General features: G+C 47.9%; 2 protein-coding genes across 8 annotated transcripts; one reads left to right on the top strand and one right to left on the bottom strand.

Annotated features, from left to right (window-relative positions):
* The first annotated feature begins 4611 nt into the window (after positions 1-4611).
* On the top strand, positions 4612-10280 carry ARHGEF39 (Rho guanine nucleotide exchange factor 39). Of its 6 annotated transcripts, none has more exons than XM_036856669.1 (9): positions 4612-6741; positions 6933-7027; positions 7295-7415; positions 7677-7795; positions 8405-8475; positions 8727-8855; positions 9020-9249; positions 9503-9591; positions 9777-9924. In XM_036856669.1, exons 1-9 carry the CDS (start codon positions 6415-6417, stop codon positions 9787-9789), a joined length of 1194 nt encoding a protein of 397 aa, XP_036712564.1. In that variant the 5' UTR covers positions 4612-6414; the 3' UTR covers positions 9790-9924. The 6 variants fall into 6 exon arrangements, with proteins under 6 accessions (XP_036712564.1, XP_036712563.1, XP_036712562.1 ...); XM_036856668.1 differs by having other exon boundaries at positions 9774-9924; XM_036856673.1 differs by having other exon boundaries at positions 6512-6718; positions 9774-10280.
* Positions 10281-10345: 65 nt separating this feature from the next.
* On the bottom strand, positions 10346-13325 carry CCDC107 (coiled-coil domain containing 107). 2 transcript variants are annotated; one of them, XM_036856675.1, is made up of 6 exons: positions 13126-13325; positions 12873-13036; positions 11087-11147; positions 10907-10997; positions 10697-10809; positions 10346-10613 (listed from the first exon to the last, which is right to left on the bottom strand). In XM_036856675.1, the coding sequence occupies exons 1-6, from the start codon at positions 13229-13231 to the stop codon at positions 10366-10368; spliced, it is 783 nt and encodes a 260-aa protein (XP_036712570.1). In that variant the 5' UTR covers positions 13232-13325; the 3' UTR covers positions 10346-10365. The 2 variants fall into 2 exon arrangements, with proteins under 2 accessions (XP_036712570.1, XP_036712569.1); XM_036856674.1 differs by having other exon boundaries at positions 10347-10613; positions 11087-11150.
* Between the last annotated feature and the right edge of the window lie 3211 nt (positions 13326-16536).

The following is a 16536-nucleotide window of genomic DNA, read 5'->3' as shown; positions in this document are numbered from 1 at the left end:
ATCCCACTCCTGGGCATATATCTGGAGAAAACCATAATTTGAAAAGATACATGCACCCCAATGTTCATTGCAGCACTATTTACAATAGCCAAGACATGGAAGCAACCTAAATGTCCATCGACAGAGGAATGGATAAAGAAGATGTGGTCCACATATACAGTGGAATGTTACTCAGCCATTAAAAAGGAATGAAATAATGCCATTTGCAGCAACATGGATAGACCTAGAGATTATCATAGTAAGTGAAGTAAGTCAGACGGAGAAAGACAAATATCATATGATATCACTTATATGTGGAATTAAAAAAAAATGATACTAACGAACTTATTTACAAAACAGAAACAGACTCACAGACCAGAAAACAAATTTATGGTTACAAAGGGGAAGGTGAAGGTGAGGGGTAAATTAGGAGTTTGGGATTAACCTATACACACTACTATATATAAACTAGATAACCAACAAGGACCTACTATATAGCACAGGGAACTCTACTCAATATTCTGTAATACCCTATATGGGAAAAGAATCTGAAAAAGAATGGATATATGTATATGTATAACTGAGTCACTTTGCTGTACCCCTGAAACTAACACAACATTGTAACTCAACTATACTCCAATATAAAATAAAAATTAAATAATAAGAAAAAAAAAGACCAGCTCCAAGGCCATCTCTTCTAGGAGGTCTTGCTTGACCAACTCTACACCTCAGGAAGAGATTTCTGGTGCCTCTGAACCACCACAGTTCTTTGCCCTCACTAAAAACCTTGTCTAGCATCCAATTCATATTAAGGTGATTTATGACATTATATCTGCTTTAATAGCCTTGAGGTCCATAAGGGCAGGGTCCAGTATTTGATTGATTGACTCTGTCTTTTGTTCAGTAGTCTTTTATTATTGATCATTTTTCTCTCTGCAGATCACCAAGACAGGGCTTGAGAAAAACCAAACTAAAAGCCTTCCCTGCCCTCAGGGAGCCCATTGTCAATGGCCTGTGTGTGTCAAACCACAATTGTTCCAGGAGCAGGACATCACATTTCTACAGCACCCCAAACTGTCTGCCTTGTCAGAGTGACTGTCATACTGTATGCCAAAACTTGTATGGCTGAACAAGCAGTCTTCTTAGGAGGTAGTCAGCCTAACGATCTAGGTTGCTATTTCTGGAGCTAAATTAAGAGCCATCCACGGCAATCTGATCCAGTGTGCACTCCTGATGGTCAGCTCATTGTCTTGGTCAGCTGTGTTGTCAGAACCTTGGTTGGACCCAGACACATGGAAAGTACATGGTACTATCTAAATTGGATGGGCCTGGACAAGACAGAATGTGGTAACGACTAATCTAGTTGAGGTGGAGGAGGTCATGGGAAGCGTGGAGGACAGAAACACCATGCTAACTGAAGTCTGGAGTCTGTATGTCTAGAACTTTCTCCAACGCCAATCTTAGTTTTATTTCATATTCCCTCTTTCCAAACATTTTGAATGTTTCCACCTTTTTCCTTTTTAGATCTCCATCAGGGTCTCCTTGTACAATTCTCCTTGGCACTTCTATGTGTCCACATGTCTCCCCTCCATCTCCGCTGCTTTTTCTCAGTATTTCAGAGTCCAGATTGCATCTAGGTACAGCTCTCTCTGTGTTACAGCTCCCTAATTTCCAAAGTGCCATTCTCCATTGTACTGTCTCTTTCTTGAGCTCTCTGTCTCTGTGTGTGACTGTGTCTCTGGTCTGGGTGGGGAATGTGGACTCTGACCCAAGATCGTGCTTTTGCAACTGGGAGTCTGCCAAACCCTAAAACAGGTTTGAGCTCCCAGACTTTTGTTTCCTGGTCTCCCCAGGTTGGGACAGAGTGTACTCAGGACTGATTGACTAGGACACCCCCCTCCCCCCACCCCAGGCTAACACACGACCTCTCTGTGGTTGTTTAAGGCCAAGTTTTTGGTCATTAGGGTCTGTGTCTTAAGACATCGAGGGCCATGTCTCTGCTTATCCCAGGGCTGCAGAGGAAGGAGCTATTTGCTGGTGAAGTAGGAGGAAAAAGAGCCTCCTATTCCCCAGACATGGATTGGAAGCAAAGACAAATCACAGCCCTTCTGGGGCCCTGGGGACTTACCTGTAGTTCTGGCCCAGCTCACCATCAGTATTATTTTCCTAGGACTGCTGTAACAAATTAACACAAACTGGGTGGCATAAAACAACAGAGATTTATTCTTTCACAGTTCTGGAGGCTAGAAGTCTGAAATTAAGGTGTTGGCAGGGCCCTGTTCCTTCTGAAGGCTCTAAGGCCTCTTCTAGCTTCTGGTGGCTCCAGGCATTCCTTGGCTTGTGGCTGCATAACTTCAGTCTCTGCTTCTGACTTCACATGGCCTTCTCTTGTCCTTATGTCTTCTACTGGATGTCTCTTATAGGAACACTTATCATTGGATTTAGGGCCCACCAGGATAATCCAGGATGATCTTAAGATTCTTAATTTAACTACATCTGCAAAGACCCTTTTTCCAAATAAGGTCACATTCACAGGTCCTAGGGGTTAGGACATGGACACATCTTTATGGGGGCCACCATTTAGCCCACTACACCATCAGCCACTTTGGAACTGAAGTGGGTGCACGGGATGAGAAGGAATGAGCTTGTGTTGGGGACCCTCATGGCTTCTGCCCATATCCCTCTTCATGTCCTTTGTAGGCAGTTTCATCTACTCCCATGGCTTCTATACTTGATGACAGCCAAGTATCCCCAGGTTGGACTCTCCCCCATGTCAGATCTATAACCACCTGCCAAATGGATATCCCCACTTGGATGTCCCACAAGTATCTCAAATTCAACAGGCCTCTAGCGGAATTTATTTGTCCCCAAACCTCTTCTTCCATACTCCACCAAGTGGTCTGAGCCAGAAACCTGGTGCCATCTTTCATCTTTTCCTTCACGTCTGACATTAAGTCATCAAGCACTATGGATTCTACCTTCTAAACTTTTCATCCTCATTTTTCATCCTAGTCCACACTTCCATCACCTCTTACCTGGGTAACTGCACCTGCCTCCTAATGGGTCTTGATGAGTCCAGCTAGCCAGGGTGATCTCTCTAAAATGCACATATAATCTCACTCCCTATTTAAGACCCTTGAATGTTTCCCATTGCCCTTAGGATAAAGTCCATAGTACTACTTGACATGGCCTTCAGAAGGCTGCAATTGCCCTGTTCTCCTTGATGGGTTTGCAACCTACGTGGGTCCAGTCAGAGTGAAGCTCTCTGTCGCAAGTATCTGATAACTGACGGAACTCACTTTCACTTTGTCCAGACATGGATAAGGAAACACACAGCCTCTGGAACTGTGGGCAGCCACCTTGTAACCCCAGTGGAAGCCAGCCTTAAGATGAAGATAAAACCATGGAAGGCAGAGTGGAATGGTAGAAAGCAGTCCTTGGTGATTTGACTGAGCTGCTGGATTAAGCTAACCCAAGTCCCCCCCCCCCCACCCCATATCTGGACTTTTCAGTTGCATGAGCCGATAAATTATCTTATTGTTTAGCCACTTTGATTTACGATTACTTGTGACACAGTCTTACTGATATAAATTCCCTCTATGGTTTGGCCTGTGTCTACCTCTCCAGTCTCCTTTCTCATCACACTTTTCCTTTGCAATCTGTGCTCTAGTCTTACTAAACTTCTAGCAGTTCCTTGAATGCACTGCATGCGTGTGCATGTGTGTTTTATCTCCAAGCCTTTGTCCATGCTATTTGTCTCTCTGTCCACCGCACCCACATTGCTGGCCCTGCCTAGCCAGGTTATGTTTTGTTTATCCTCCTGGCATCCTTCAGTTCACATGTCCCTTCCTCTGAGAAGCCTCCCTGACTCCTAGGCTAGGGTCAGTCCCTTCACTCCTGCATGCATAGAAGCCTGTATTTCCTTTGTAACGTGTATCTCACTTTATGGTGACTCCTTACCATGTGTGTCATGCTGGATTAAAAGCATTCATAAGGGCAGGGGTCACATTTCTCTTGTCCCCCATTTCATCTCCATGCCTAGCATAAGACCTGGTGAGTGAGAGGCATTTAATTTTTGTAGAATGACTGGTAATTATTGTTCAAAGCATCCCTAGGGCTTCTCCAGCAGCCAGTGAGTTGAAAGCAGAGGTTGAGGGTAATTAAAGGACAGAGAAAAAAAATTTTTTTGGGGCCGAGCTACGGGGATTGAGGGATCTTAGTTCCCTGACCAGGGACTGAACCTGGGCCCCCAGCAGTGAAAGCACCGAGTCCTAACCACTGGACTGCCAGGGACTTCCACCCCCCCCCCAATTTTTTTAAATTTTTTAAATTTATTTTTTAAAATTTATTTATTTATTTATGGCTGCGTTGGGTCTTTGCTGCTGTGCGCGGGCTTTCTCTAATCGCATTGAGCGGTGGCTACTCTTCGCTGCGATACGAGGGCTTCTTATTGCGGTGGCTTCTCTTGTTGTGGAACACAGGCTCTAGGTGCACGGGCTTCAGTAGTTGTGGCTCGCGGGCGCTAAAGCACAGGCTCAGTAGTTGTGGCACATGGGCTTAGTTGCTCCACGGCATGTGGGATCTTCCCAGACCAGGGCTCGAACCCATGTCCCCTGCATTGGCAGGCGGATTCTTAACCGTCTTCCCTGGCCCCTCTTTCCTTTGGCTTTAGGGGAGAGGGGCGGGCAGAGTATGGTGTGCCTGACTTGCTCTGTGGGACCCTTGGTCCCCAGGGAATGAGTTGTCTCCGAGTGTCCTCACTGTGTCTTACTCAGCTCTGCCCTCTTCTTCCTCAAAGCTGAGTGATTTCCCAACCTGAGCTCACAGCAGGCTCTATTCCCCTCTCCTCTTCCATCCACCTAGAGCACATTCACACGCTGGCAGGATGCCCAAACACACCCATCACTGACTGCGCCCTGGGAGTGTGCTCTGTTCCCATTACCTGGGCTCATGGTGATACCAATTATCATGAGATTATCTGCCCCCTTCCACCCTTGAGCTCTTAGTTTGGACTGTCCCACATTCACCTGAGACAGTGTAACCAGTCCTCCACCTATGTGGTATCACCAGTTCCTGTGACCCATCCAAGGTACAGTCTGACCCAAACTCTCTCTTGCCTCCATCGAGCCCTTCAAGTATTTCCCTGATTAAGTCCAGCATTTCTCCATCCTCAGAATACTTAGAATGTCAGAGAGCTAGAGGCGACCTCAGAATCCTGACAATACCCTGGCTCTTGGCTTCGGGCCCAGATTCTTAAGAGTCCTCAGTGGTAGGAATAGGGTCTAAAGTTTCTAACATTTTGCTTTTTAATAGCACTTTTTTTTCTAATTACAAAGTAATGCATGCATGCTCAAGCAGAAAACTTCGGAAAAGCAGAAAAGTATAAGGGAATTTAAAAAATCACCCTATTTATCCCATTTACCCCCTCAGTGGTCCAGTGCCTGGAACAGATTAGGTGCTTAATAAATATTTGTTGAATGAATTATCTTTGATCCCATCACCCAGAGATAAAAGCCACAATCACCTTTTGATTGTTTATCCTTCCAGTCATAGATATGTTATCCTACCTAAATAAGATCATATTGTACACAGTTTTATGGCCTGCTTTTTTTCTCTCGGCAATATACTATGTGTTTTCCCATATTGATAGCTTTTTTACATCATTAATGCTTTCATATTATTCTTCTAATGGCTGTACCATAATTTTCCCAGCCAATTCTCTACCATTGGGCATTTAAGTGATTTCCAGTTTTCTGTTGTTACAACATCTTGCCACTCATCCTAGTACATATATTTTTGTCCACATATCTATTTTTTAGGATGCATTCCTAGAAGTGGAATTGCTGGGTTAGAAGAGTAGGCACATTTTAAGATATCTCATGCATACTGACAAAATGGCACTGCTAATTTACCCTCCAGGGCTATTGCCAGTTTTCAAAAAGACCTAACTAAGTAAAGAAAATCTGGTACATTTTATCTCTGACTAGGTAACACAGACTCATCAACTCTAAGCTTTTGGCCAGAATTACAGCAATTCCGACCCACCATGTTAGTTATTGACACTTGCTGACCGGAAGCTAACTGGCTATCAGGTTTTGGATCAGTATGGAAAGAGAAAGCGAGTTAGTGACTTAAAACCTATCAACTCTTCCGGGGGCCAAAATATTCAAAACCTGGTGACCCGTGAGGATTCCTAGTCATGAAAGCATTGGGGACAACTGGACCCCGGTGTTTGGCATGGGCCCAGGACAGAATCTTAATTCTACAGGTGGGACACTGTGACCCTGCCAGTGTCTAAACCCCCAACTCTCCTGACTCAAAGTCCACGCTGCTGCCCCAACTTAGTGCTACTCAAAGGAGGGCCACCCACTTGCCCCAACCTGCCCTGCCCCGGAAGGCGCCGCACACCGGCAGCGCCGCCCTGGCGGTGACCTGATGCGGTTCAGCTGGCAGCTGCGCACGCTCCGTCCTGCGCGCAGCCTCCAGGCGCCAGAGGGCGCGCTCCTCTCCAAGGCCCTGCCCCCACGGCCCCGCCCCCGGAGCCGTTGGAATTTGAATCTCCGGCGGGCTGCGGCTGCAGGTGTCGACCCCTCAGTCCGGCATGGAGAGCCCGGGCCCCAGCGCACGGTGCCCGGTGCAAGAGCAGCGTGCTCGTTGGGAGCGGAAACGCGCCTGCACTGCCCGGGAGCTGCTGGAGACCGAGCGGCGCTACCAGGAACAGCTGGGGCTGGTGGCCACGGTGCGGGGCCCGCACACCCTCCCGTAGGGGCGGGAACCCCAGGGTGTGGGAGGGCCCCTACGAGGTCGGTGACCCTGACTGGGGTATCGTGGGTCCTGACCTGGACGCCTGCACGTAGGGAGCTCAGGCCGACTTACAACAGAGTTTCTAGCGGCGCCTTGGCACTGGCTTCACGTTTCTGCGGACTGCATACCGGTATTCTCTCCTTCCGCAGTACTTCGTGGGGATTCTGAGAGCCAAGGGCACCCTGCGACCACCAGAGCGCCAGGCCCTGTTTGGGCCCTGGGAGCTCATTTACGGCGCCAGCCAGTGAGTAGAAGGGGCGTGGGAAAGGAGAAGGAGGGAGAGCTCTGGCCTCTGGCAGTGCACGGAGCTCAGAGTCGGAGCGACCCCGGTTCACATTCGGAGTCTGCCAGTTACCTCGCTTGTGGTCTTGGCCCAGTGCCTTACTCTGCCCCAGTTCTCCACCCGTAAAATGGCGTAATAGCACTACCTCCGGGGCAGGGGTAGGAGAATTAAAAGAGGTGGTGCTTGAGTAGTTCTTGGGCTGCTCTTTTATTGTCCTGACCTACGCAGAGAGCTGCTTCCCTACCTCGAAGGAGGGCGCTGGGGACAGGGGCTGGAGGGCTTCTGCCCCCACCTGGAGCTCTACACCCAATTTGCTGCCAACGCTGAGAGGTCCCGGACCACCCTGCAGGTAACCTGAAGATGACCTCAAGTCCTCCTTCCCCTCTTCCTCCATACATTGCCTCTTCATCTGGAGACCCAAACTTCATTCACACTGCTCCTGCGTTTATAGAGCCCTGTGGGTGCCCAGCTCTGTACTAAGTTCCCTGTAGGGAGACGGGGTTCTCTCAGGAGCACACAGCTTCCTGAGGGCTGGGGATGTGTACACCGAAGAATACAGTAGTAGGAGAGGCTTCTCTCCCTGCTGCCAACCCTTTCCCCGTCACTCTAGGAGCAATTAAAGAAGAACAAACGTTTCCGGAGGTTTGTGCGACTTCAGGAAGGTCGCCCTGAGTTTGGGGGCCTTCAGCTCCAGGACCTGCTCCCTCTGCCTCTGCAGAGGCTCCAGCAGTGAGTGAACTCACCCTGACTCAGCCAACTTCTCTTAGAATTCTGAGTCTGTATGATTGCTGCTCTCAGCCTTGTGGGATTCCATGGGATCTGTCCCACTGTGTCTCTCCTGTGACAAGTTGCTCCCAAAAACTTTTTGCAAGAGTAAATGTGAACCCACTGGAGTACCCGGGCTGTGCAGCCTCAGGCCCTTAGCTGGGATTGTGGAACACAATACACTGAAGTGAGGGGCCTGTAATAAGGATAGCAACAGGGTTTCTGGAGATGAAAGGCTCGCCTAGCTTAGAATTTGTCCCTGCGGATGAGTTAAGAACTTACAGTCAGTTGTCTGTAGCATCCTCCTTAAGTTGATTAACTTTCACCTTGGGATCTGGCCTCCTGAATCTTGGTCAGTCTGCCCCTCTGACTCTTCAATGTGGAATGGAAGAGGGCCATGTGGTGTGAACCCAGGTTCTGAGTCTCAGATGAAAGAGGGGAATAAAATAGCCACAAGCAGGTCTTTCCTGGCTTTGCAACTGAAGTTTGTATAGGGGGGTGATCTGTGTGTCAGGCAGAGGAAACTCTGCCCAGCTCTACTTCCCCTCATAACTTCCAACTGTCTAATTCCAGGTATGAGAATCTTGCCATTGCTTTGGCTGAAAACACAGGTCCCAACAGCCCTGACCATGAACAGCTCACAAGTATGTTTTTGCTCCTCCACAGCAGTCCTTGGAGACTGCTTCTCTTGTATCCATTGCTGGTTCTGACCTCCAACAATGTCTGATATGCCCCTGTCTTCCAATGACTTGTATACAATGTTCCTATTGCCCTGCATACTCTTCAAGAAGTTAGACTCTGACCCTGGTCCTCTCTGGAATAGCCTGTCTTTCACCACCACCATTCACCCAAAGTCAAAGTTGTGCTGGGAGTGGGGCATGGAATATTATTGCAGGGGCTGCCCGGCGGATAAGTGAGACTGCCCAGAGAGTCCACACCATCAGTCAGAAACAGAAGAATGACCAGCACCTCCAGCGTGTCCAGGCTCTGCTCAGTGGACGGCAGGCAAAGGGGCTTGTCTCAGGTAGTCTGTGTGCTTCCCCTCAATCCTCAAACTGCCCTTTTCCCACCCCCCCATCCTCTCTTTTGCCAGCACATAACCCCCCATTTCCTCAGCCTCCCTTTCCTTCTATTCCGTGCATCATGGTCCTGAAGCTGCATCAGAATAACAGCTCTCCCATCCCCCAGGTCGCTGGTTCCTACGCCAGGGTTGGCTGCTGGTGGTGCCTCCCCGAGGGGAGCCTCGGCCCCGAATGTTCTTCCTCTTCTCTGATGCACTCCTCATGGCCAAGCCTCGACCCCCATTGCATCTGCTGCAGAGTGGCACCTTTGCTTGCCAGGCCCTCTACCCTATGGCCGAGTGTCAACTCCACAGGGTCTTTGGCCACTCAGGAGGCCCCTGTGGTGGACTGCTCAGCGTAAGTAACAGGCGAGAGCCCTAGGTGAGGTAGGAGAGGCCCAAAATATACCTCAAGTGCCTGTGCACCATTCATCTCCTAGGCCTGGGCCCCCCTCACAGGAACTGAGCCACCTACATTGAGAGCATAGTAGGGCTTGGGGTTCATAGCTGGTTCTCACTTCAGCCCTAAATTACCTCAATGGAAACAGCAGGGCCTTTAGCTTAAGGCTGGACCTTTCTGAGCCATGTGCTAAGAGGTGGTCTCTCCCTAGCTGTCCTTTCCCCACGAGAAGCTACTGCTTATGTCCACAGACCAGGAGGAGCTGTCGCACTGGCACCACAGTCTGACTTTGGCCAGCAGGTAAGTTACTGTCCCTCAGGAAGAGTGCTGTGGCGAGGCCCACGAGCTGGAGGCAGCAGTCTGGAGCCTCTCTCACGTCTGGAGCTCACCCCCACCTCACCCCACTCCCCCATCCAACACCCTGGGTGGTTTTGTCAGAATAGCGTGCTCATGCCAGTGCCTGAACTGTCTTCTCTCCACAGCAGCCAGAAGAACTAGAGGAATCTTACAAATTCGAGTCCAGGATACCTCAGGGAGAGGTCAGAGTCGGAAGTACAAAGGAATCTTCTTCAGTACTAACAAAACACAGACTCTTCATGGTTTGAGAAGGGTCATTCTGTGTTTGCGTGAGACTGAGACACGCCATGTCATTTGACCAGCTCTTAAGAATCAGGACACCAAACCTGACCCAACTGAACCTCAGCTGAACCAGCTATTTTTATGTTGTATGTAGTTTCTATAATTTATTTTCCCACAGGATTTTAGTAAAGTTTTTTCTTTTTTGGAGAAGCCTTTTTATCTCACTCAGCTATGCAATATGAGAAAAGGGATTTTTGTGCCCTGAAGGCTGGCATGACGGTGGCCTCAGGAATACAAAGAGAAGGACTGGAGCTCCCTCTGTCTTCTCAGCTCCTGCACTGGAAGACAGCCTCTTTGTGTCCTAATAAGGGAAGCGTTTCAAGAAGGCCCGGTTGTTTTCAGGCACCTAGTATGGGTGTGTGTGTGTGTGTGTGTGTGTGTGTGTGTGTGTGTGTGTGACCAGCTGGAATGGAAAAAGCACACAGGAGCATCCAGTCACAAAAACAGACTCTGTTTTACTAAACTGTCAGCTGTTGTCCCTCCTTCCCGGTGGGGGCGGTGACTGGGGCCCTTTGCTGCAGCCTTCCGGCATCTTCTCCTTAGCCCCTGCTCCATTTCCCTGGGAGTAGCTAGCTTCCTCGTCCCTGTGCTCCAGTTTAGGGGCTCCTCCCAGGCCTGACTGTCACCAGCCTCTTCCTCGTCCTCCTCTATACGTAAGTCCTCAGGAAAGGGTGTGCTGGCCTCTGTGAAGAGGAAGATCAGGCACGTTCAAGTTTCAGAGGCTTTGTCTCTACCTCCACCAGACTCTCACCTCCCAACCCTGTACCTGGTTCTGGAACCTCCACACCCTTGTTTGGTTTGCTCTCTTGTAGCAGCTGGTGGATGGCCTGTAGCTTCATGTGCAAAAGCTCCTGCTGGGCTCCAGCCAGGGTAGTCACACTGCAGATTATGTCCACTCAGAGGCTGCCCAATCTCTGTGCCCACCTCTCCCACCTACCACAAGTTCCCCTGGCCACAGGGTCATTGCTCTCCTTACCGCTCAAAAAGGGGCTCCAGCTGGGCCATCAGACTGTTCAGGTGTTGTTCTGTCTGGGCCAGCTGTTGTGTCAGCTGGGCCAGCTGTTGCTCTGGGGGTATGGGAGAAAAGAAGAGCAATGGTTACCTACCTTCTGCTGTCCCTTAATCCCCCCCAAGTACAGACTTCTGCAAAACCCACCTGACTGCAGTGAATCCTTCTTGCCTGCCTCCTCTTGGAGAAAAGTAGCCTCATCTTTCCCCTGCTGTGGAAAAAGGCAAGGGCAACGAGGTTCTCAATAACCTCAGTCCTGGGGCTTCCCTGGTGGCGCAGTGGTTAGGAATCCGCCTGCCAGTGCAGGGGACGTGGGTTCGAGCCCTGGTCCGGGAAGATCCCACATGCCACGGAGCAACTAAGCCCGTGCGCCACAACTACTGAGCCTGCACTCGAGCCCGTGAGCCACAACTACTGAGCCCACATGCCACAACTACTGAAGGCTGGGCACCTAGAGCCTGTCCTCTGCAACAAGAAGCCACCACAGTGAGAAGCCCGCGCACCACAACAAAGAGCAGCCCCCGCTTGCCGCAACCAGAGAAAGCCCACGTGCAGTAACGAAGACCCAATGCAGCCAAAAATAAAATAAATAAATTTATAAAAAAATAAGTAAATAAATAACCTCAGTCTCCAAAGCCAGAAAGAGGAGGAGGACAATTTCAGGTAGACAAAGCTAGCGGGGTTTTACCTCAGAGAATCACAATCACATCTAGTCCAGCTCCTCACCCAGGACAGGAAGCAACATGTCAGTATGCCCCACACATGGTTGTTTAGTCTACTGAAACACCTCCAGGAAGGAGCAGCTGTCATCAGTTTGATAACGTTCTGGTTGTTAGTTTATACACAAAGCCAGAAACTGTCCTGCGCGTATCTTCTTTTCATGGTACTGATCAGAGCCTTCCAAAATCAAATCTTTTCAACGTGATAGCCCCTCAGGAATTTGAAGAAATTGGTCATACCCCCTGTCTTCTCTGGTTTAATAGTGCCAGTCTTTTGCAGTCAGTGCTCATTTGACACGCTTTTCTTTGGTTGCTTTACTCTGGTTTGTTTTAAGAGCATGTACTGCTCTTAAAACAGTGCCCTCAAGAGAGTAAAATTCTCCAGGAGTGTTCTGATCAGAAGATAAAGCACAATACCTCGTTCCTAGCATTGATTTGGGAAGTGGGTTATCACATCACAAAACTGAACTTTGTCAACTAATAAACTGCTGCCAAATTATGTTTCTTTCAGACTATACTTGGGTCCAAGAATAGAATTTATTATCTCTCCTTGTAAAATTTCATCATTAAATTCAGTCCCTCATTCTAGCCTGTCAAGTCTATTTTGGATCACGATTAGCCATCCCTCCTAGTTTCATATCATTTCCAAATTGGCTCAGCCCTCTATTTTCCAATGCAAGTAAGTGATAGGGCCAGGGCTTAAGGGAGAGCCCTGGGAGGTACTACTTTCTATTTCAACAGTTTCAATCAACCACAATATACTGTCAGTTCACATTGCAGGGCCTCCTTCCCAAGGAGAACTTGAGACTGCTTGTTACCTCGAACTCCAAAAGCACTTTGGCTACAGTAATCAACTGCTCGTGCCAAGGTTGGAATCTCACCGGGAACTACACTTACTGTAGTATGGACATTTGCTGGGTTCAAATCCCAGCTCCACCAGTTACTAGCTCTGGGTGGTCTTGAGCAAGTGACTAAACCTCTTCATTGGATTGTTGGGAGGATTAAATGTGATGATCATTATTTATTTACAATTTACCAAGGGTCCTTCACAGCCACTACCACGCTGAATGCTCAAAATAACCCCATAATCTTAGAAAGCCAAGGAACTCTTGTCATTTTACAGACTGACGGGAAAATGTGTCTTCTTCTTGGTACCATAGCGCCCCCGTGGGAGATTCAAGCTCGGGGCATCCCCACCCCTGGTCGTCCCGCACCTGTAAGCACTTGTACAGCACAAAAGCCACGGCGGCTGCGGTGTACAGCGCCCCCAAGGGCAGCGCCCCGGCCCAGGCCCGCTCGCGCTGGTTCTTGGGCGGCGGCGGCGGCGGCTGCCGCCGCCGGGTTTCCGTGGCCCCAGGGCCGACCTGGGCGGCGTCCCCTGAGGAGGAGGGCAGAAGCGGTCAGTACAGCTGGGGCCTGGGGGCCTGTGGGCAGTCCCAGCCTCCCTCCAGCTGCCCTCGCTGGTACCTGAGTGTGCCCGGCGGTCGGGGCTGGGGCGGTCTCCGAGCACCTCGGGCAGCGCAGACACAAGAAGCAGCCCCAGCGAACCCACGAGCGACACCACGCTCGCCATTGCAGGCCGACACCGCGAGAACCGGGACGGCGCCGGCGTAGGTCGGACGCACCCGAGCGCTCCCGAGCCCGTTCAGCTCCGGGCTTCCCAGGAAGGTCACGCCCACCTAGTGTGTGGGCGGGGTCAGGCCGTATTTGCATAGCACTGTGGGTCCAGCTTAGTTCATCTAAGAAATTAGTTCATTTCTTACTTCTGTATAGGTATTCTGTTAGCCAGAATGTCTCCAGAAGCGTACAGTCTTAGAAGATTATAACTGGAAGTGGTTTTTATTTGCCACGCCACCAATTTCCTCACCCTAACCGAGAAATAAATTTCCCCATGGAGCTATAAAAGGTTAGAGCGCGCCTCTTATAACGTAAGCTCGTGCTGAAGGCCTGTTTCCTAGGCTACGAACGGGGGACTAGTTCCTTACTTGCGCCTAGGGGAAAGTCCCCGGACCTCGGGCAGAGAGTGCCACGTGCGCGTGCACGTAGACCTTTCCTGCTTCTCACGGATAAGCCCGCTAAGAAGCGATCCCGCAGCTGGTGGGGGAGCTGAGCGGCGTGTTGCTGGGGGTGTCATCCGTCTACTTCTATAGTTACGCAGGCAGTGCGCCTCCGCGCGCACCAACCACACGGGGCTCATTCTCAGCGCGGCTGCTTTTGTACCTTTTAGAAAGTAGCAAGCAACACCCCTGAACTACTTGTTCCGCCTGTGGCCTAATACATCACTGTATCATTTAGTGCAACGACTTCCTCTTCCCCGCCCTTTCCATCTGGCAAGTGACTGTAATAGCCACCATTTATTGTGTAGCATGGTAACACGATAAAATTTGATCTCTGCCTAGGCTAGAATCCTGCCTCCCCTATTTGACTAGCCGACCACCCAAAGGCAGCCTGGGCTGCAGAGCAGAGTAGTCCAAACCTCGACTCTAAGCCAGGTGACATAATCAATGTAAATAAGTGGTTCAGGCCAGGTGTAATAGGATAAATGGGCCCCAGCTGATCGTTGCCTTTAGGGAATTTGGGCCCACTATCGCCAGCTCTTCTGATTTTTTCCCAATAGATCAACAAATAGGGATTTCAAAATTTGGAAATCTCCAGTTTTTAAATGTTGACGAGGAATCAGTGGCAGACTTCGCATATTTGACACCTGAGAGATTTTTAAAAAGTCTCCTCTTCTATATGACAAAATTATTTTCAGTAATAATCAGGAAATGAAACAAATAATAGGGTCCAGAAAAGAAACTAATAATAATAAGGGCCAGAAATTCAAACAGTGAATTATTTCTTTTATTGAACTCTGTAGATACAAACTTGACAATATAAAAAAAATAGTTAAAATTAAATATACATTACAGAACAAGAAAGGGTAATGGGTTAATATTTCTTAGTTACATTACTGTATTTTTTGAGAAAGGGGCAAAAAACTTACACCTACATTTAACCTGTCTGAGTAATGGATAACTCTAATTTCTTTTTTAAAGTTAGCTTCTTCAAATTCGTCAAAAGTAATTTTTGCATATTCCTATTTAATAGAGAATATAGCTAGATTTGTCCATCTCCACGTAGTTGATTAAAGAATGTCTTTTACTAATTTGCATTTCAAAAAAGTTTCTTTCACATGAAGCAACAGACATACAAATAGGAAAAGAAAGTCTTAAACATAAGGATGTTTGGCAAAGATTCATAAAAATTCCATTTGTCAGTAAATTCCAGAAATTTTCAATACAAATAAAAACTACGTGGTCACCTAGAATGACAGAATTAAAGTAACTCAACGTCAATTTATTTGACTTTTTAATCACTGTGCTACCATTGTTCATTGTAAATCTACTGGTTAAATGCAGGACTGTGTAATACCATAGGAGACAGAAATTGTGCCCAAACCAAAGAACAACTCCAAATTGTTAAGAACTAATTCTGGCTATAAACACATGTAGATGAACCTGTTTGTGTCAGGAGCCAGTTGTATAACTGGGCGTTCTACAGATTAACTTCCATGTAGATTAAAATAGTTTTCTTTTTTTTTTTCCTGGCCGCGCCACACCGCACGAAGGATCTTAATTCCCCTGACCAGGGATGGAACCCTCATCCCCTGCGGTGGAAGCATGGAGTCTTAACCACTGGACGGCCAGGGAAGTCGTAGATTAGAAAACTTCTAAAGGATAAGTAATATAAATGTGCTAATTTGAAGCTTATATAGTAGTATTAAAACTCATCAGTAACTACAACAATTCAGAATGTAGAGCTACAAAATATTTTTGAGAAAGGAATATTTTATCACTGACATTTTTTAGAATTGCTGAAACTTGGTGATAATAAAAAGGAGACTGATTTTTAGTCAGTTTTGTTTTTAAATTCTCTACAGACAATACCCTCTTATTGCCTGGAGGGGCAGGATCTCTCCTGCCATCCCCATCCTTGGCACATCACTGCAATGATTTTAAATTTTTAAAAAACATTGTATGGGCCAGACAAAACAGATCTCTGACCTCTGGTCTAAGGTTTATATTTGGAACTTAAAATCCCTCTTCCCACATCAACAGCCTCCCATGTGGTTGGGCTGTTTCTGGGCAGGGCAGGTACTCTGCTGCTCCCTGAAGCGAACAAGTGCAAACACAGGGCTGTTTCCCAGGACAGATCTGGGGCAGAGGTTTCTCTCATTCAGCTAACTTTTTTTTTTAAACCCATCTTTAAATTTATTTTCCAAATATAAATCTCAGTCAATGTTCATACACTGTTATTTAGCTTCAGGCTTTTTTAACCTAGAAAAAAATTCTGACTCTTTTTAAAAATACATCTATTGAGGTATAAATGACAAACAATAAAGTACAAACAAAGGTGCACAATTTCATGATTGCTGACAGAGGTATAATGCATGAAAGCACGAGCATCACCAAGGCAATGAAAACATCCATCAGCCCCCACTCATCTTCAACCTAGAACACTGCTCCTGTCCCTCCCCGTCTCTGTCTTTCATGATATTGACTTTTAGGAAAGCTTAAGGTCACTTGTCTGGTGGAGTGTCCCCCATTCTAGATTTGCCTAATTGTTTCTTCATAATTTGATTCCCATTGAACATTTTTGTCCAGGACATCACATGGGCAATGTAGAGTTCCTCCCACTGCATCCCATTAGGGACACAGAACATCACTTTGGGCACTTGGTTCAAGAGGTGTCTGTGAATGTCTCCATGATAAAGGTCCCTTTCCCTGTCATCATCACAAGTGGTCTGTCTCTGGTACCCTGTTCCTTAACAAAGGCTTTGACCACCAGTGAGGATTCTTGCTGGCTCAGTGATGGCATTGTGGGTAGCAGATGGTG

Source organism: Balaenoptera musculus, chromosome 6, assembly GCF_009873245.2.
Source record: "Balaenoptera musculus isolate JJ_BM4_2016_0621 chromosome 6, mBalMus1.pri.v3, whole genome shotgun sequence".
In the NCBI taxonomy this organism is placed as follows: Eukaryota; Metazoa; Chordata; class Mammalia; order Artiodactyla; family Balaenopteridae; genus Balaenoptera; species Balaenoptera musculus.
The sequence above is the reverse complement of the archived record's forward strand: the minus strand, read 5'-3'. Positions and strand labels throughout refer to the sequence as shown.

Coding starts and splice junctions, on each gene's coding strand:
- CCDC107 (XM_036856674.1), bottom strand. CDS start 13,231: ATGGCGAGCGTGGTGTCGCTCGTGGGTTCGCTGGGGCTGCTTCTTGTG. Junction 10,998..11,086: donor GAAGGATTCACTGCAGTCAG/GTGGGTTTTGCA, acceptor CCATACCCCCAG/AGCAACAGCTGGCCCAGCTG. Junction 10,614..10,696: donor TGTGGAGGTTCCAGAACCAG/GTACAGGGTTGG, acceptor TCCTCTTCACAG/AGGCCAGCACACCCTTTCCT.
- ARHGEF39 (XM_036856667.1), top strand. CDS start 6,415: ATGCGGTTCAGCTGGCAGCTGCGCACGCTCCGTCCTGCGCGCAGCCTC. Junction 8,856..9,019: donor GGCAAAGGGGCTTGTCTCAG/GTAGTCTGTGTG, acceptor CCCATCCCCCAG/GTCGCTGGTTCCTACGCCAG. Junction 9,250..9,773: donor CCTGTGGTGGACTGCTCAGC/GTAAGTAACAGG, acceptor TTCTCTCCACAG/CAGCCAGAAGAACTAGAGGA.